Source organism: Barbus barbus (genome assembly GCF_936440315.1).
Source record: "Barbus barbus genome assembly, chromosome: 7".
NCBI classification, from domain to species: Eukaryota; Metazoa; Chordata; class Actinopteri; order Cypriniformes; family Cyprinidae; genus Barbus; species Barbus barbus.
In genome coordinates, this window is record NC_136735.1 from 22,766,908 (window position 1) to 22,781,756 (window position 14,849).

General features: G+C 38.5%; 1 protein-coding gene across 1 annotated transcript in view; it reads left to right on the top strand.

Moving 5' to 3' along the window:
* The window catches only part of LOC306872761 (centlein-like), a 93,716-nt gene extending 80,482 nt beyond the window's left edge, over positions 1 to 13,234 (top strand). Inside the window, exons 21-26 of the mRNA XM_079421526.1 lie at positions 76 to 202; positions 426 to 563; positions 898 to 1,083; positions 4,871 to 5,041; positions 5,392 to 5,466; positions 12,587 to 13,234. Of these exons, the coding sequence (XP_079277652.1) occupies positions 76 to 202; positions 426 to 563; positions 898 to 1,083; positions 4,871 to 5,041; positions 5,392 to 5,466; positions 12,587 to 12,697 (808 nt within the window). The 3' untranslated portion in view covers positions 12,698 to 13,234. The remainder of the gene's footprint in view (positions 1 to 75; positions 203 to 425; positions 564 to 897; positions 1,084 to 4,870; positions 5,042 to 5,391; positions 5,467 to 12,586) is intronic.
* The last annotated feature ends 1,615 nt before the right edge of the window (positions 13,235 to 14,849 follow it).

Sequence of the window (14,849 nt, forward strand, 5' to 3'; positions counted from 1 at the left end):
TTTTAAAGTGAGTGTGTCCACATAAAAAAGAAAAAAAAAAACCACTGATGTTTATGTGTATATGTGTGCGTACAGGATTGGTGTTTTAGAGAGGGATGTGTCGATGAAAAGGCAGCTGGTGGAGGATCTCAGGTGCAGACTAAAGATTTTCCAGGACTCTGAAAGGAGCCATAGAGCAGTGACTGAAGACTTGGAGAACAAAGTAGGTCCTGCTCAAACAACAGATACTGTACTAGCCATGGCAACAGCCTTGGAGCAACCTGGAATTAATTATTCTCTCTGCCGTTATTGATTGTGTCACTCATCCAGAGTCTGAACTTCCTAGGCTTCCACATTTCACTGTCTGTTTAAAAATATTGAAGTAATTGAATTTTCGGTCTCAGCAACCCCACTCTTATTTAATAACAATTGCTTTTCTTTTTTAGATGAAATCTCTCACTGATGAGTCAACTAACCGGAAAGCCCTTGTCGACTCTCTAAAGAGAAGATTGACAGTTGCCACTGCAGAAAAAAACCAGCATGAGACAACCAGCCAAAAACTCAAAGAAGAGCTTCAGAAAAAGGTTCAAGAGCATCTATTCATCACTCAGTAATTTTTAATGTTACTTCAGTATTTTTTTTTCCTGGTGCTTATCCTGCATTGTATTGTAGGTTTCTTTCTTTCTTTCTTTATTCACATAATTACCATCTGTCTCATTTGATGTTTGGCCCCAATGCCATACTTTTTGTTTCATCTTCTATTGATCTGTGGGTTCATTGTTATTTTACTAGATATCTATTATATACGTCTGTTATCTATTCGTACTGTAATGTCCTAATTCATTAAATAATTGTTAGATGTTATTTTAAGTGTGTTTATTTTGATGGGATTTCTGCTTTGTGCTTACACATCCCCAGGAGCAGAGAGTGGCCGTCCTCCAGGCGCGCATAAGCGAGCGCGATCAGGCTATGGCTGAGCTGGAGCAGACTGCGTCTAAACAGATGCATGGTTTGGCCGAGCAGAGCTCTCAGGCTCTGGAAACACTGCAGAGAAAACTCACCCTCGCCGAGTCCCAGCTGCACCAGTTCCGTACATTCATTGAGGTATCTGAACATTCAGTTTGTCTTCAGTTTTAGTTTTAGGCCATTTACACTTGGTGTATATTTATTACTGTTTACTCCTGGAAGTAACGTGTCTCAAATGTCTCCTGTGATCACTTGTGATTGAAGTCAAAAAGTATCAAAAAGTCAGTATAGGCCTGAGTATGACGAAGAGAAAAGAAGGGGAAAAAATAAAGAAAATTAATCTAAGCACAAATTTGATTTTAAAGAATTTGAAAATGTGATTTTTTTCGTTATATTTTTTCTTCACATTACTGCATGTTGATATCAGGCATTCTGAAGAAATATATGATATATAAATATATTTTTTACATTACCAGTTTTTTTTTTTACTGCATGTAACCAGTAAAATTGTTTTAAAATGGTGGTTGATTGACAGGTGATAGGTGGCCCTTGTTGTGCTGATGCAGTAAAGGACAGACTAGCGTTTATATTACAAATACAACGAGGTCATTTGGATTTTTTTTTAATCTATTGAATGTGGTTTGAGAGATTAGATCACAACATTTATTTACCACTCTCTGCTTGTGATCAGATCACCTGAAACAGAATGTGTAAACGGGGTGTTAGATGCAAGGTATGATCAATACGCAGGCTCTAGAGGAAAGAAAATATGGATTCGATTCTAAAATTCCTTTGTAAAAATCTGTCGTCAAAAGCCAGCATGTTTTTGTAGCCTGTGGTTTCGTATAGTCAACATAGTTAACCTGTAGCTGATTCCTGCTAGTGTGTTAATGATGGTCCCTGTAGACGGCCCAGCGCTCTGGCCTACATCCCCCTGTCATGGATTGATGAGCTTTGAACATGCCATTCTGTCAGGAAGCTTCAAGAGGGATCTTTTGGGATGATTATAATGCCATTTGGGGATCCACCGAAGAGCTTTGTTTGAATTATGCAAATGTATGTGGCCATGAGTAATTGATAGCATGCAGTGTATTATAGTGCAGGTGCAACAGGAATGATTTCATGTATTTAAACTGGTGGAATAGTTCAAATTGCATTAAATGCTTGTTGCAGTAATAAAGACATCTTTAAGCCAGCGTGCTAGATTAGTATAACATGAAGTCATTAAGACACCTCGTTAACACAGCCCTATCCAGCGTTTACTTGTGTTGCTGGAAAACATTCACTTTCCCCATTCAAGTGGTGTTGAGAGTGAAAAATGCCAAATGTCACATAAGATTGAAGATAAAGTCTAATTTATTTTCTCAGTAATTTCCTCAGTAGTTTATCTTCTAATACAATCCAGCGTGGTTTAATGCAGGTAAGTCATTTAAAGAGGAATTTTTCTCCTCCGCTCCTCTAATCCTTCTCCTCTGCAAGAGTACTGCTAAATTGGCCCTGTGGCTAGGGTGATTGTGGGTAAGAACCCTTCTCCTCTTGGCCCCCATCACACTATCCTGCAGCTCGGCTGGCTCTCGAGAAGCGGCCAGGGGAGCTGTGCAGAGTATGTGATAAATTCACTTAATCTCTTTTCGGATTTTTCTGCACGCTGGGCTTAGGTCAATTGAATCTACCCTTTGACTAGTGACAGTGAATATCTATTAAGCTTTAAATAAAGTCATATGCTCTTTTGACAGTTTGTTGATGAGCTGGGCATCCCTCTGGAGAATTTTGAATGTTGCAGGTTTAATAATGTTTATGTAGTGTATGTAAATGTAAAGCAAAAGGGAAGTGAAAGTTCACATTAACCAATTTATCTCAATTTTACAGGAATTTTCTAATGTTACCGACCTCTAACAATGATTGTGAAGAACTCCTTCAATTTTCGCTCGAGCTTATTGCTGCGTAATATGCATCGACATGGAATTTGTAGAACCGTTTTCAGACTCGAGACAGACGTATTGTGTTTACCCCCGCTCACAGAATTTCAGGAGAAAAGAAGTTAAATACAATTTATATTTAATTATTAATTGTATAACTTAATGACATGACATTCTTTTTTTGTAATCTGTTGAATAGACATAATGAACTTATTAGTAATTTCTGAATTAAAATGTATTTTAATGTTTTGCAGGATAATAAAAAAGTGACAACTGTCCTGATGTAATTAAAAAAATATTCAAAAGGATGAAGTTCTTATCAGAGAATATAGAAAAAAAATTGCCCCAGACTGTCTGATTTTTGGATGGCTATATTTAATATTTGGTCTAAGGCATATAGTAAGAAAATGGCAGAAGAAGGTGTTGTCATGTCCAAACAAATGTCAGGACTCTCGTGGTTTTTTTTATGTCTTTTGGCAGAGAAGAATACTACTTAACAAGAAATTAAAGCAAACCCCCACCAGTTCCACTGTGGAATGTAATGCTGTTTTTGAAATTTGAGAAAATAACATATTAACTTGGAATCAACCACAATGAATTTCTATTCTGAAAAGAGTGCAACTCTCCCCCCGATCTAAAATTGTAAGTGGAAACAGAAAACCCATGTAAATGAACATGGGTTATAATTTCCCAGCTGTTGTGTATACTATCTTCATTTTCATTTTTTTTTTTTTTTTAGGTATATTTTATTATTATCATCATTACAGATTATTGTCTTATTTTTCTTTTGTATTATTTGTTCTGGGTGGAGAGCGGATAAAGGAAAATTGTAAAAGCACATTTTGTGCAATGTACATTTTTAGTAATTTTTTTTCTTGTTGTTGTGAAGAAGCTTTGTTAAAATATCAGAGAAAAAAAAAACTGAAAATGAACACCCTCTTGACTGTATGTCAAGGTCAGTGGGTCTCTTAAAATAGTTTTTTTTTTTTCTTTCTTGGCAGCAAACTGCACATTTACGCTCCATTGCAGTATGTTAAGTCACTTCTGCTTTGAAGTACACCTAATACCCCCCCACAGCCAAATGAACATAAATGATTGTTTTTAGAGTTCACAACTGATAGAGACATTTGCTAGTTAAATTGCTTTAGTTTTTAATGGCATCGCTGCACATTCGCAGTGTGTGAACTAGAGGACGCAAGACTAGCCTTTATGTAATCCAATAGCATCCCCTGAAATATAATGAAGATCCATTTGAAGTATTTATGATGAAGGCTTTATGAAACAAATAACGGTGGTGGGGAGATGTGGGAAATGGAGCATGCCCCAAAGAACTGTGCTCTGATCAACCGCGTGTGATTGCTCTCACTTATACTTCTGTGAGTTAACCGGGACCATGCAGGAATCACACACACGCAGACTGTCCATTCCAAGGTCAGGTTTTCACAAGGCTTATGGGGAATGATACAAGAGATTATTGCTGCGATCAATAAGCTGAAAATGAAACAAAGGGGAGCTCACTTTATTGACTTTCTCATGTACAGTGGCAGCTTTAACATTTAATTGTCTCTCAGTATTTAGCAACAACTCCCATTTAGCTCGGCCCTCAACGGGCGCAACAAAGAATAAGATCCAACGTTCCCCACCGCCATTTTAAGGGCCTCTCGTCTCTCCATTACACATTTACAGTCTTCTGAGAATGTCTCAAATAATATGTGCCATACAAAAAAAAATCGAATAAATCAAAGTGTGTGTTTTTAAGAGCTTGGAATCTCTGTGCAATTCCTTTCCAAATCAACATGAGAGCCTTTGAAATTTTAGTGTCTTGCATCGAAAATCAAGCAGCATTCAGCTCTTCATTCAGGCCGCTCTCAATTCAACAAAAGCATCCCTAACATTGAGTTCTTGATCACACCACGTTCATTATACCTTTAGCCACTCTAGATTGCACTATAACAGAAAATGTGTTTATGCTTATGTTTTTTTTTCTTTCTATTTTTATTGATAAGGCACTGGCTAATCAGTTGGCACAGGATGTGCAAGATATTAAAGCCCGTTTGAGGAGGAAGAAAAAGAGTGAAAGAGAAGGAAACAGAATGTCTAAATGCTCACTAGTGAAAGCCGCGTCTATCCTCAACATGACAGAAACAGACCTGGTGAACATGCTGGACACAGATGAGGTCAGTATTGTGGGAAACCAAACTTACAGTATAGCTACAGAATAACATGGGAATTACAAATGGAAAAATAAATAAGACTCAGTTCTCAAACAAACACTCAAGTTGTATTATCATTATTGCTGCCGACCAAACATTTGTTTGGCAAAATTTGTACATAGGAATATTCTGATTAGACTTTATTTTATTTTATTTATTAGTATTTTTTAATATAATTTCCACATGTATAAGCTGAACCACTTTTGGGGTCATCCAATGACACCATGGCACTCTTACACACCCACACAAAAGAAGTTTAAGTATTCTCTTCGTGGCTTTTAACAGCATTTCCGGCCATGTTTTGTGATTTGCAGTGTGAGGAGGCGTTTGTGGGTCGTGGGCCAGACGCAGATTGGGCTGAACATGTACAACACATCCTTCAGCAGCAGGTTTGATTTAATCAGCAATTCATACTTTTTATTTTTTCCAGTACTCACATTTTTTCGGGATTCATAATTTTGTTAATGTGGTGCTTTTGATGCAATTTGATCTTTTTTAAACATATCCTGCAAATTTTAAAATGAACATATTAATCTTTTAAGGCCCTTTCACACTGTGAAAAAGCAAAACAAATCACAGATGAATGGTCTGTTCACTGGTCTATATTTGTCAGGCTGAATAGAAAGCAAAATCATGGTACAACAGATGGCGCGATGTGGACGCATTTTGCAGCTGAAGAACAGAAGCATGAGAAGATCAAGACTATAATTAATCAACAATAATCAAAAAACAAATGTAACATATGTAATGTTTAGCTAAAGTAAATAATTTCCCATGTGGAATTTAATCCTGAAAGGTCAGCAGCAAAAGCGTTGATCATTTTTTTATTATGAAAGGTATCATATAGTTATTAATGATTTGCATAATTTGTTTTGATTCATTTTAATAAATACTCAAAGTATAGAATATACAATTCTAAAAACAAATTGGCGAGTGAGAAGAATGTTGCAGAAATTTACCTCTGTCCCATTTCTTATATACAGTGCAAATATATAAGAATGTATTGTGCAAATAAATTGTTCACACCCAGGACTGTAAGCATTAAGTACAATACAAATCATTAATAATTTAAAATGATTTTAATCTTTTCTTAGATTTTATTTATTCAAATTAATTCATGCAAAGTCAACAAATAAAAGTAATTTGTTGTGGGTAAGTGTAAATATGTGCAAAAATACAGACAAAAAATATTGATGGGGGGACTGAACTTTTGAGTAATATTTTATTCAAACCATTGGCTAGGTGTAGGTTATGCGTGTAGTGTAAAGCGAACTGTAAACATTTTATTTAAAGAAATGTTCAGGCTTAGGCTTAACGTGTGGAGTGTGAAGGCTGCTGCTCCATTGTCCAGTTTTTTAGTGCATGAGCACCACCAAATGTTCTGATATGTGTATCTGCAGCAACTCCAAAGACATTACCCAGAGCTCAAATCTTTCTGGTCGGTGTGCTTCATCGCTAGTGGAAAAAAAAATAAAAATCAACACACTCAACAAAGAAAAAAAAACTTAGCTCCCGGTGTGAAAGCCTCAATAAGAAACCGTTGTTTCCAAATTCAAAATCTTGTTCACGCCGAATATTCATGTTATTCATATTAAGATTGACTGAATTAGCTCATGAGTTACTCCAAATTCCAAACTTTAGCCTATTTTCACATGCAGTGTTTATTTGCTATGAATAAAATTAAATCTCTTTGCAGTAATATCTAGGAGATCATTAAAGTATTTATGATTTCTCCTCCGTGTGTGTGTGTGTGTGCGCGCGCGAGCGCGTGTTTCGCTGTCAGCCTGAAACGTGCATCTAGTGCATGATTCACAGGCTCTGACGTGTCACTACATTGCTAGTGGCTTTGACCTTTGACCTCTGTGACCTGTCTATACCCGGTCTGCACATCTCTGCCTCTCGCCGCTGGACACTTTAGAGGACTCTGAAGACTGCCATCAGGCAGCTCAGTCTCTCTCTCTCCTTTTTCTCTCTCTCTTTCTCTTGCTGCCTCTACTGGGCTGTGAGACCCCGAAGCAGCTTGTTAGTGGTGGGCCAAGTATTGATCTGGCAGGTCTGTCGATGCAGGGAGATTGAGCCAAGCTCCACTAGAGACTCTCCACCAGCAGGCTGCTTATTGACACACTCGCATACATACACACAAACAGAGCAGCGGCCCGCAGGAGACTCTTCACAGGCAAGTTGCTATCGACGTTTTCTCGACTCGGCCGACACAACTGCTCGCTGTATGACAAGGCTGAGACCAGCCGGAGTCCCCAGAGAGGTGCGCTGACACCGACATGGTGACCTGCACGTTAGTTTTTCTTTTCTTTCAACACTCTCATCCTGTTTTTTTCCACCCTCCGTCTCCTAACGCGCTCCACAGGGAGGGTGGCTCTTCCTCTGACTAGTGATCAAGCGAGTTTATTGGCAGGTGAGCTTTTTTATGTTCTCTTTTTTGGGGGGGAAGGAAGAAACCGACCACTAGGTCAATGTTGCAATTTGTTTATGTTGTACTTGCATGTTTTGATCACATCCCAAGCTCATCGGAGAAACACGCCTGTGGCGGCATTGCTGCTAATTAATATTACATTTTGTGTTAAACATTTCACGACACTTTCGAAGTAAAATGTCCAGAAAAGGGGCACTCAAATATTCAGGGGTTTTTTTCTAAAATAGAAGAATGTGAATCTGGCAGCATTTGGTTTATGTTGATACACGTACGAATCAGTTCAGAAAAGAAATGAGTGATGATAAAAGGTTAATGCTCTATCGCTTTTGCAAAAAACATACAGAACTACCCACTCAAAACGCAACCGACTTTAACGCAGTTGCTGAAACAGCCATTTTAGCTTGCTTCTACAGGTCTTTGAGCCCTTTTATTGTGACAAGTTTCATGGGAGTCCTACCCGAGCATTCCTCATTGATAGTGTAATTCTGTACTGAGCAAGTTTACCATTGTGTGATGAAAATGTAAAAATTTTAGTTTCAATTTATTTATTGCTTTACAAGTCACGCCTATGGTAATAGCATTTTGAGGTCCTAGTATTGCATACTATAGCATAGTATTGTGCAAAGAACTGCACAAAAATAAACATTTATTAATCTGCCCTGTTATCACAACTTGTGTGAAAAATGAATAAAAATTGCAGGTCTTTTAATGCCCTCTCGTGTTCATTTCATACGTACAGGTACATTTTGGTAATTTGGAGTAAAAATGTAGGTAGAGGCATATTTTTCCAGTAATCCTAGGATGTTTGATCTATACGATACCGCAAAGCCACTGGTGTATGCGAAGTTCCATGGGCGTTATGTGTCAGTATTACGGCCTTTTTTATGGAAAATCAGGATTGGTAATATGGGGGTTTGTCTGTGTGTGTGTGATACCTAAGCGAGGTCTTTTCTCTCGCCTGTCAGTCTCTGTGTATAGCGTGAGCTGTCACTGTCAGCCACTAATGGCGGAACTACTGTGACGACTTCCTATTACTGCTGTGGCCCTGTCAATACCACAGCCATCACTCCAGTGCCACATGTCAACGTAACAAGCTCATGCATGTCAGAATAATGTTGAGACTCGGTGAGCGCATTCTGAAGAGGTGCCTTTCACTCTCATGTCATTTTATCTGCCTGTCTGAGTCGTGCAGGAGACGAAATCACACAAAAGCTTACGGGCTGTTGCTTCTGATCTGTTGCCTTTGCCACAGAGTGTTTCCGCTTTGCTAGCCTCAGATAACATTAATGAACATATCTCTCTCTCTCTTTGGATATCTCGCTTTTTATTTCCCCTTTTCTTGCCACAACGTGCTCCAAGCACCTCTAAACTCATTCCCTTCTCTCTTAATGAGACAACAACACTTCCTCACTTGAGGGTCACAACCTGGGAATAACATCACCAACCTATAAGCATTTAGTCCACAGTGCTCCCTGCGGCTTAACGTGTCAGGCCGTGAATAACCCATCCTATGCTGAGTGTCCACCCGCAAACCCTCATCTAGCCCAGGGACCCCCTTCGCCCAGTAGCAGTAGACATTTAATTGCTTGCGTTTATTTGTGGATTCCTAATTATTGACTAGAGGTAAATTATAACACCACAGCCTTTATGAAGAGATGGAAATGACTGTTAGAGCTAATGAACTGAGCCACCCTGCCTCTAGTCATTTATCAACCACATTCATCTCGGCCCGACAGTATGGAGTCATTTCAGAAGTCGTGCCCCCCCTCCATTCTGGTATTACTTCATGACCAGCAGAATTTGGATTGTAAAGCTGTAATTCTGGCTGTAATATTTCTGTTCTGTTAGGCTTACACTGAGATTTTCCACATTTTTTGACATATATGGGGTGATTCGTTTTTAGGGGGCAAAATATAAACCAGCTACATGCTGAAGGAATGTGACACTATATAAACTTAATTGAATTGCTGCGGCAATTAAAGCAGTGACTGGAATTGGCAGAGCTGCAACCCACAGTAATCTTTGTGTCAGCTTCTTTTTTTTCTTTTAATATTGGAGCCAATACTTAACAGCTTATTTTCCTTGCACAGATTTTCAAGCCCCCATCATTTTAATTTTTTTTTTTAATTCTTTAATTTGCTCAGCAAAGTAATTTAGAAATGTGGTGAATTGACTACATCTCTTCTATGATTAATATTTTTCATTTCTGATGCATTGAATTAGTTTTTCTGTTTTTGTTTTTATTCATTTTGTCATGTGCTCTTGTCATTTTTTAAATTTTAGTTTTTTTCTATATTTCTTAATAGCTTTAATTTAATTTTCATTTCAGTTTTTCATCTAATATTTACGTTTGTCTTTCATCTTTATTTCTATTACTGAAATTGATTTTTAATTTTTTTGTTGTTTTTTGCATTAGTTCTAGATTTAATAAACAATTACAACACTAGGGGCCAAAATTAAATAAAAAAAAATGTTGGGGTGATTCAGCTGTCTTTATATCTTAATTAAAAAGCCTCATTAAAAGAATAAAATATTGCAAACTACCATATTGAGTAGAAAAGAAAAAGTCATGTTAATGCAGGTTGTATTGTGGGTCGACTTCCCAAAAAACTGATATGCATGAATGATTAATTCAAGATATTTGTAAATACATTTTATAAACTTTTTATCTTATGATTAAACTACATGACAATTTTTTAGAGTCATTCAGAGTCATTTTCTTTTTCAAACCTATCTGAAACCTACAATACAATAGGAGTACATGTCTAATAGCTTTTAAACTGGAGATTGTGGAAGCTCTTGTTCACTATTGACCAGTACGACATCATTCTCCTTCCACGTAATGACCGTCACTCCATATGCATTCATCAGTACTAGTGATGTCAAGCACCAGTGAACCTAGCATGACAGCATCGTCAACAGACCACTCTGCTCTGAGCGTGATGCTATTGTTTGATCCTCATTCTGCTCCCTCCCCTCCATCAGTTCCTAATGAGAGAGAAAGGGAACAAAGACTTGGGGAGTGCTCCATATTTATTCTACAGTGTATTTAGGTCAGATCTACCAGCTCAGGTTGTATAGACCTGACGATGTTAGAAACAACATTTAAAAAAGGAGTTTTAATTACAAGTATCTGTAGCCCCAAGTGTCCAATTCCCTTTCATATTGGTCTCCAGTGGTTTGAAAGGGAGAATGGGAAGAGAGGCATTGCAGGGTGGGTAATTACTTGCACAGAAGAATAGATTGGTGCTACGCTTGATTTTCTTACCTGATCTCTTGTTTTCCCACATGTGACACATTCATTATCTTCTAATCAAATTCAGACTTTAGTAGGTCTTGGGTGTTTTGGTTGTTGTTTTTATTTTTTTGTTATTCCCACGTTCAATAATTTTGATTTCAAATTAATTTTGCGAAGATCAAAGATCAGAAAGCTTTATATTCTTCCGTGATCATAGAACGCTATGCTTTTTTTTTTTGTTGTTTAATCATCCACACTTCATGGTGGCCTAGATGGGGGAGAATTCATCAAGGTGCGTGGAAGTGGCTTCAGAAGAGTTTAGCATTTCTTCGGCACAGGAAGCAACAGTGCCCTTACAGATATTTGACTCAAAATGCAGCGTCACTTTTTTTCAGATTTCTCGAAACATCTCGCTGATTTTACGCAAATCTTCTCTTGGCTCGCACATAAATTGGCCTCACGAAAGCTACTCTTAAGGCTGATAACAAAAGGGGCCTGATCAGTCCATTTAGAGAGAGTATCTGTGGGTGTGTGTGTCTTAGCGGGATGAATCTCAGAGAGTATTGTGACTGGGCCTGTAGCTTCGCCCCAGGCGCCTTCACACTCTATGAAACCAGCGTCACTTAATTGGACTATAAAACACCTTCATATTGTTGCAGGGGTTTTTTTTTTCCCCACTTCTCCTCAGGCCAGGCCAGTCGATTCCGAATCAACTCCTGGGCGTGTTAATGAAAACGCAGGCCAAAAGAGAGCTTTGTTGAATAGTGAACAGCTCACCAGGGCTGTCCAAAGGGAGGAGATTACCTGCTAAAGCAGCTGTTACATGATAATGACGGAGTCTGCTGTCCCCGTGGGCCTGTTTGAGCGAGCACATCCAAGATGTGACTTGGGCCTCCCAGGCTAGCGTGGCATCAGATTCTGCAGCATTTCTGCGTTGTGCAATAAAATGGCACATTTTTAAGAGTAATTAAATATTACATTCCTGTGCCATAACCCCTGCAGCCATTTTCTCTGTAGTTGAAGTTTAGCACCACTCAAGCGGGCTTTTGATGAAGTCAGCACGGAGACCGGCTTCTACTCCAGTCTACCTGCCCCAGGGGAAAACACGGCTCCCTCTCTCACTAATGAGACGCACACTTTTCTCCCTCTGACTTTCTTTCCTCTTCATTTGCGATGCATCTCTCTTGCACTTGCGTTTACACGTCTCTCTTTTCAGCCTGACACACAGGCTTCTCCCAGAGTTAAGACCATTTATTTTTCTGTGCGAGGTCGCTCAATGAAGAATATAAAAAATGCATGTTACTGTGTGTATTTTAGAAAAGTTTAATTCAATATTTATGGATGATGCAGGCCTTTGATCCCCAATGCTAATTACCACAGAGTCCTTGAGAAGGTTTCGGGGGGGAAGAAGAAAGCGAAGTCAGAGTAAAGGTTAGTGCAGCCTCCATGCTTGGCTTTAGCACAGAGCAGACACAGACGCAGCGGGTTTAGCATCCCTTCCTCGTTCCTTGCATCGCTAGGAGCGGTGGCAGGCCGTGAGTGGCGTGGCAGCAAATCAAACCTCAAAACAATCCCATTTACTGTTTGAGGAAATGTGTTCGGCTGGTTTTTCACAAAATAAGAAAAGCCTTCGTGACCTGTTCCTTGAATTTGTTCCTTGTCATAATTAATCAGAGTGAAGTCTTGAATTTCATCACAGGTTAGAGTCGTCATCAAAGCCAAAGACACCCCGGAGAAGCTGTCTGGTGTCAAAAAAGGCAAAGGAAAAAAGCTTCTCTCTTCTTTTTGACAGCTTTTCTTTTCTTTGCCCCTCTCTCTCTCTCTCTCTCTCTCTCCCTAGATCCCCTCTGCAGGCCTGCTGATGGACGCCATGCTGGTGAAGATGAAGGAGGGCAAAGTGCTGACAGAGGAACTGGCTTCACTTACAGCTGCAGTCAGCAAAAACGCCTGACCGGAGGAAAAAAAAAAAAGACAGAAAGGGAGCAAGAGACTGTAATACTTCTATAAGATGGAGTGTGCCCTGCATGGCAGCGGAAGCCCCTTGTCTACACAGTACTCCACCCGTTTTCTACTCTTACCCTCTTTTGGCCCTGTGCCTCCCACAGTAAACTCTTGGAAAAATGATACAACTTAAAATGCTTTTTATGAAAGGCCTTTAAAAAAAACATCCGTATTTTAGTTTTTTATTTGAATTTTACAGATCGCAGAAACTACTTTTTGAAATTGAGTACCAATTGTGGGGGAGATTACTATTTCTTTATTTGATCTAGTGTTTTATTTGTATGTAAATTGTGCAATTGATTTTTTTTTTTTTACCAGACTTGCACATTAAGAATATTTTAAACACATTAGCATGTCAGTGTTAATTCACAAGATTATGTTTATGTGGCCACAGCAAACGACAATCAAAATCAAGGCTGAAGTTGTATAATCAACATTTTGCAAGATTATCATATTTAAATAATTAAATTCTGGTCACATCATCCTGCTTGTCTCTTTCTTGTGTGATTTTATGGTGGGATTATTTGTTTTTGCATCCTTAATAATATTACACAATTTTTAATAATACATAAACTTGATGTAGATGGTTTATATTATTTAGAAGTTATGTTTTGTGACAATGAGTTGTGGATCAACCATTTTAATTTCTCAATAGTAACTAAGGACCTTTTATGAGAATGCACTTAATGAAGAGGTTTCTATGAATAAAAATATAGAACTAAAATTGTGAATGGTAGTTGCATTAATTTGCTAGTATGCAATCTGTTCATCAGCGTAATTGAGACCAGACCATTTTTCTGTAATTTAGTAATTACTATTCAGTTCACATTTGAATACTGCATTTATTTGTGAGATGGAGATAAGGTGTAAAATACATGCACTGTACAGTTTTATGGTGCCTTAGAGGTGTCAATACCGTTATACCTAAATTTAAATTGCACCAATAACGATTTGTAATTCATATATAGATATATAAATCTTAAGACACATTCTTATGTCTCTTTTGAGTCATTAAAAATCTATCAGAATTTGTGTATTAAGAAACCATCCTTATATTTTAGATTATATATAATTTCACTTTCTCCATTGTTATTCGCTCTTTCCCCCTTTGCATACAATTAGAAACCTTGTAAAGCCATCCGTTCAAAAATTAACCATAAGATTTCTACGTTTTATCTAATCAGTTTTATGCTAATGATGTCGTTTGCATTTATCTTTTTGTAATGAAGGATTAGTTCAAGACTGTCCTAAGCATCTCAGGGACCAATTTATCTGCCACCCTGGATCAGGGGGCCCTTGTGGTTAATTACCATTCGTTAATGTAGTTTGGATGCTTTCTTCTTTGAATACTCGAGAGCATGCTATTGTAAATATTTGTCCCATATAAATGTGCCGGTTTCTAGTCACTGTCCTCAAGCATAATGTGTCTAATGACAAACATTAATAACTTACAGCTGGGGAAACTACAGAGAGGACCGGCGTGCGCAGGAATAGCTGCGTGCAAATTAGCACGAACTTGATGTCTTCTGCCTTAATGCATACTGCATAGTCAACATGTTTGCATACCCGCTCCATCCGCCTGCCGCAGCCGCTATTTCTGTGACATTCAAATGCACAGAGCTCCCTGAGGTTTAATTAACATGGCCTTCCTCAGCCACCCACTGAAAATGAAAACATAAAGAAACATTCAACCCCACATCTAAAATCCAAACTTTTTTGTCATGTATTTCATGCTTTGAAAGATAGACTGAAACCTTTCCTTCTCAGCCTCATTTCCGTCTTCTTGTGAACGTCTCATTAAGAAATGCACCTAGGGGACCGACTGATCAGGACTTCTAAATGCTAAGATTTTCCCTTTCCTCCGTCCCTTTGTTCCTCTTATCATTTTATCTCTCTCTCACACATTCATTCACTGTTTTTTTTTTTTTTTCTTTCACCCTTAATCTCTCCTTTTTGATAGTCTTGGCAGGTTCCTCTGAGAGCGGGGGTTCACCTCCCGCTGTGGGTAGCTGGGTGCCACAGGGGCTGTTGGGAGTGATGATGAGGGGCTGCTGGAGCCTCAACCCGTGAACCTCCCCCCTCCCCTTTTCCAAAATCAATAA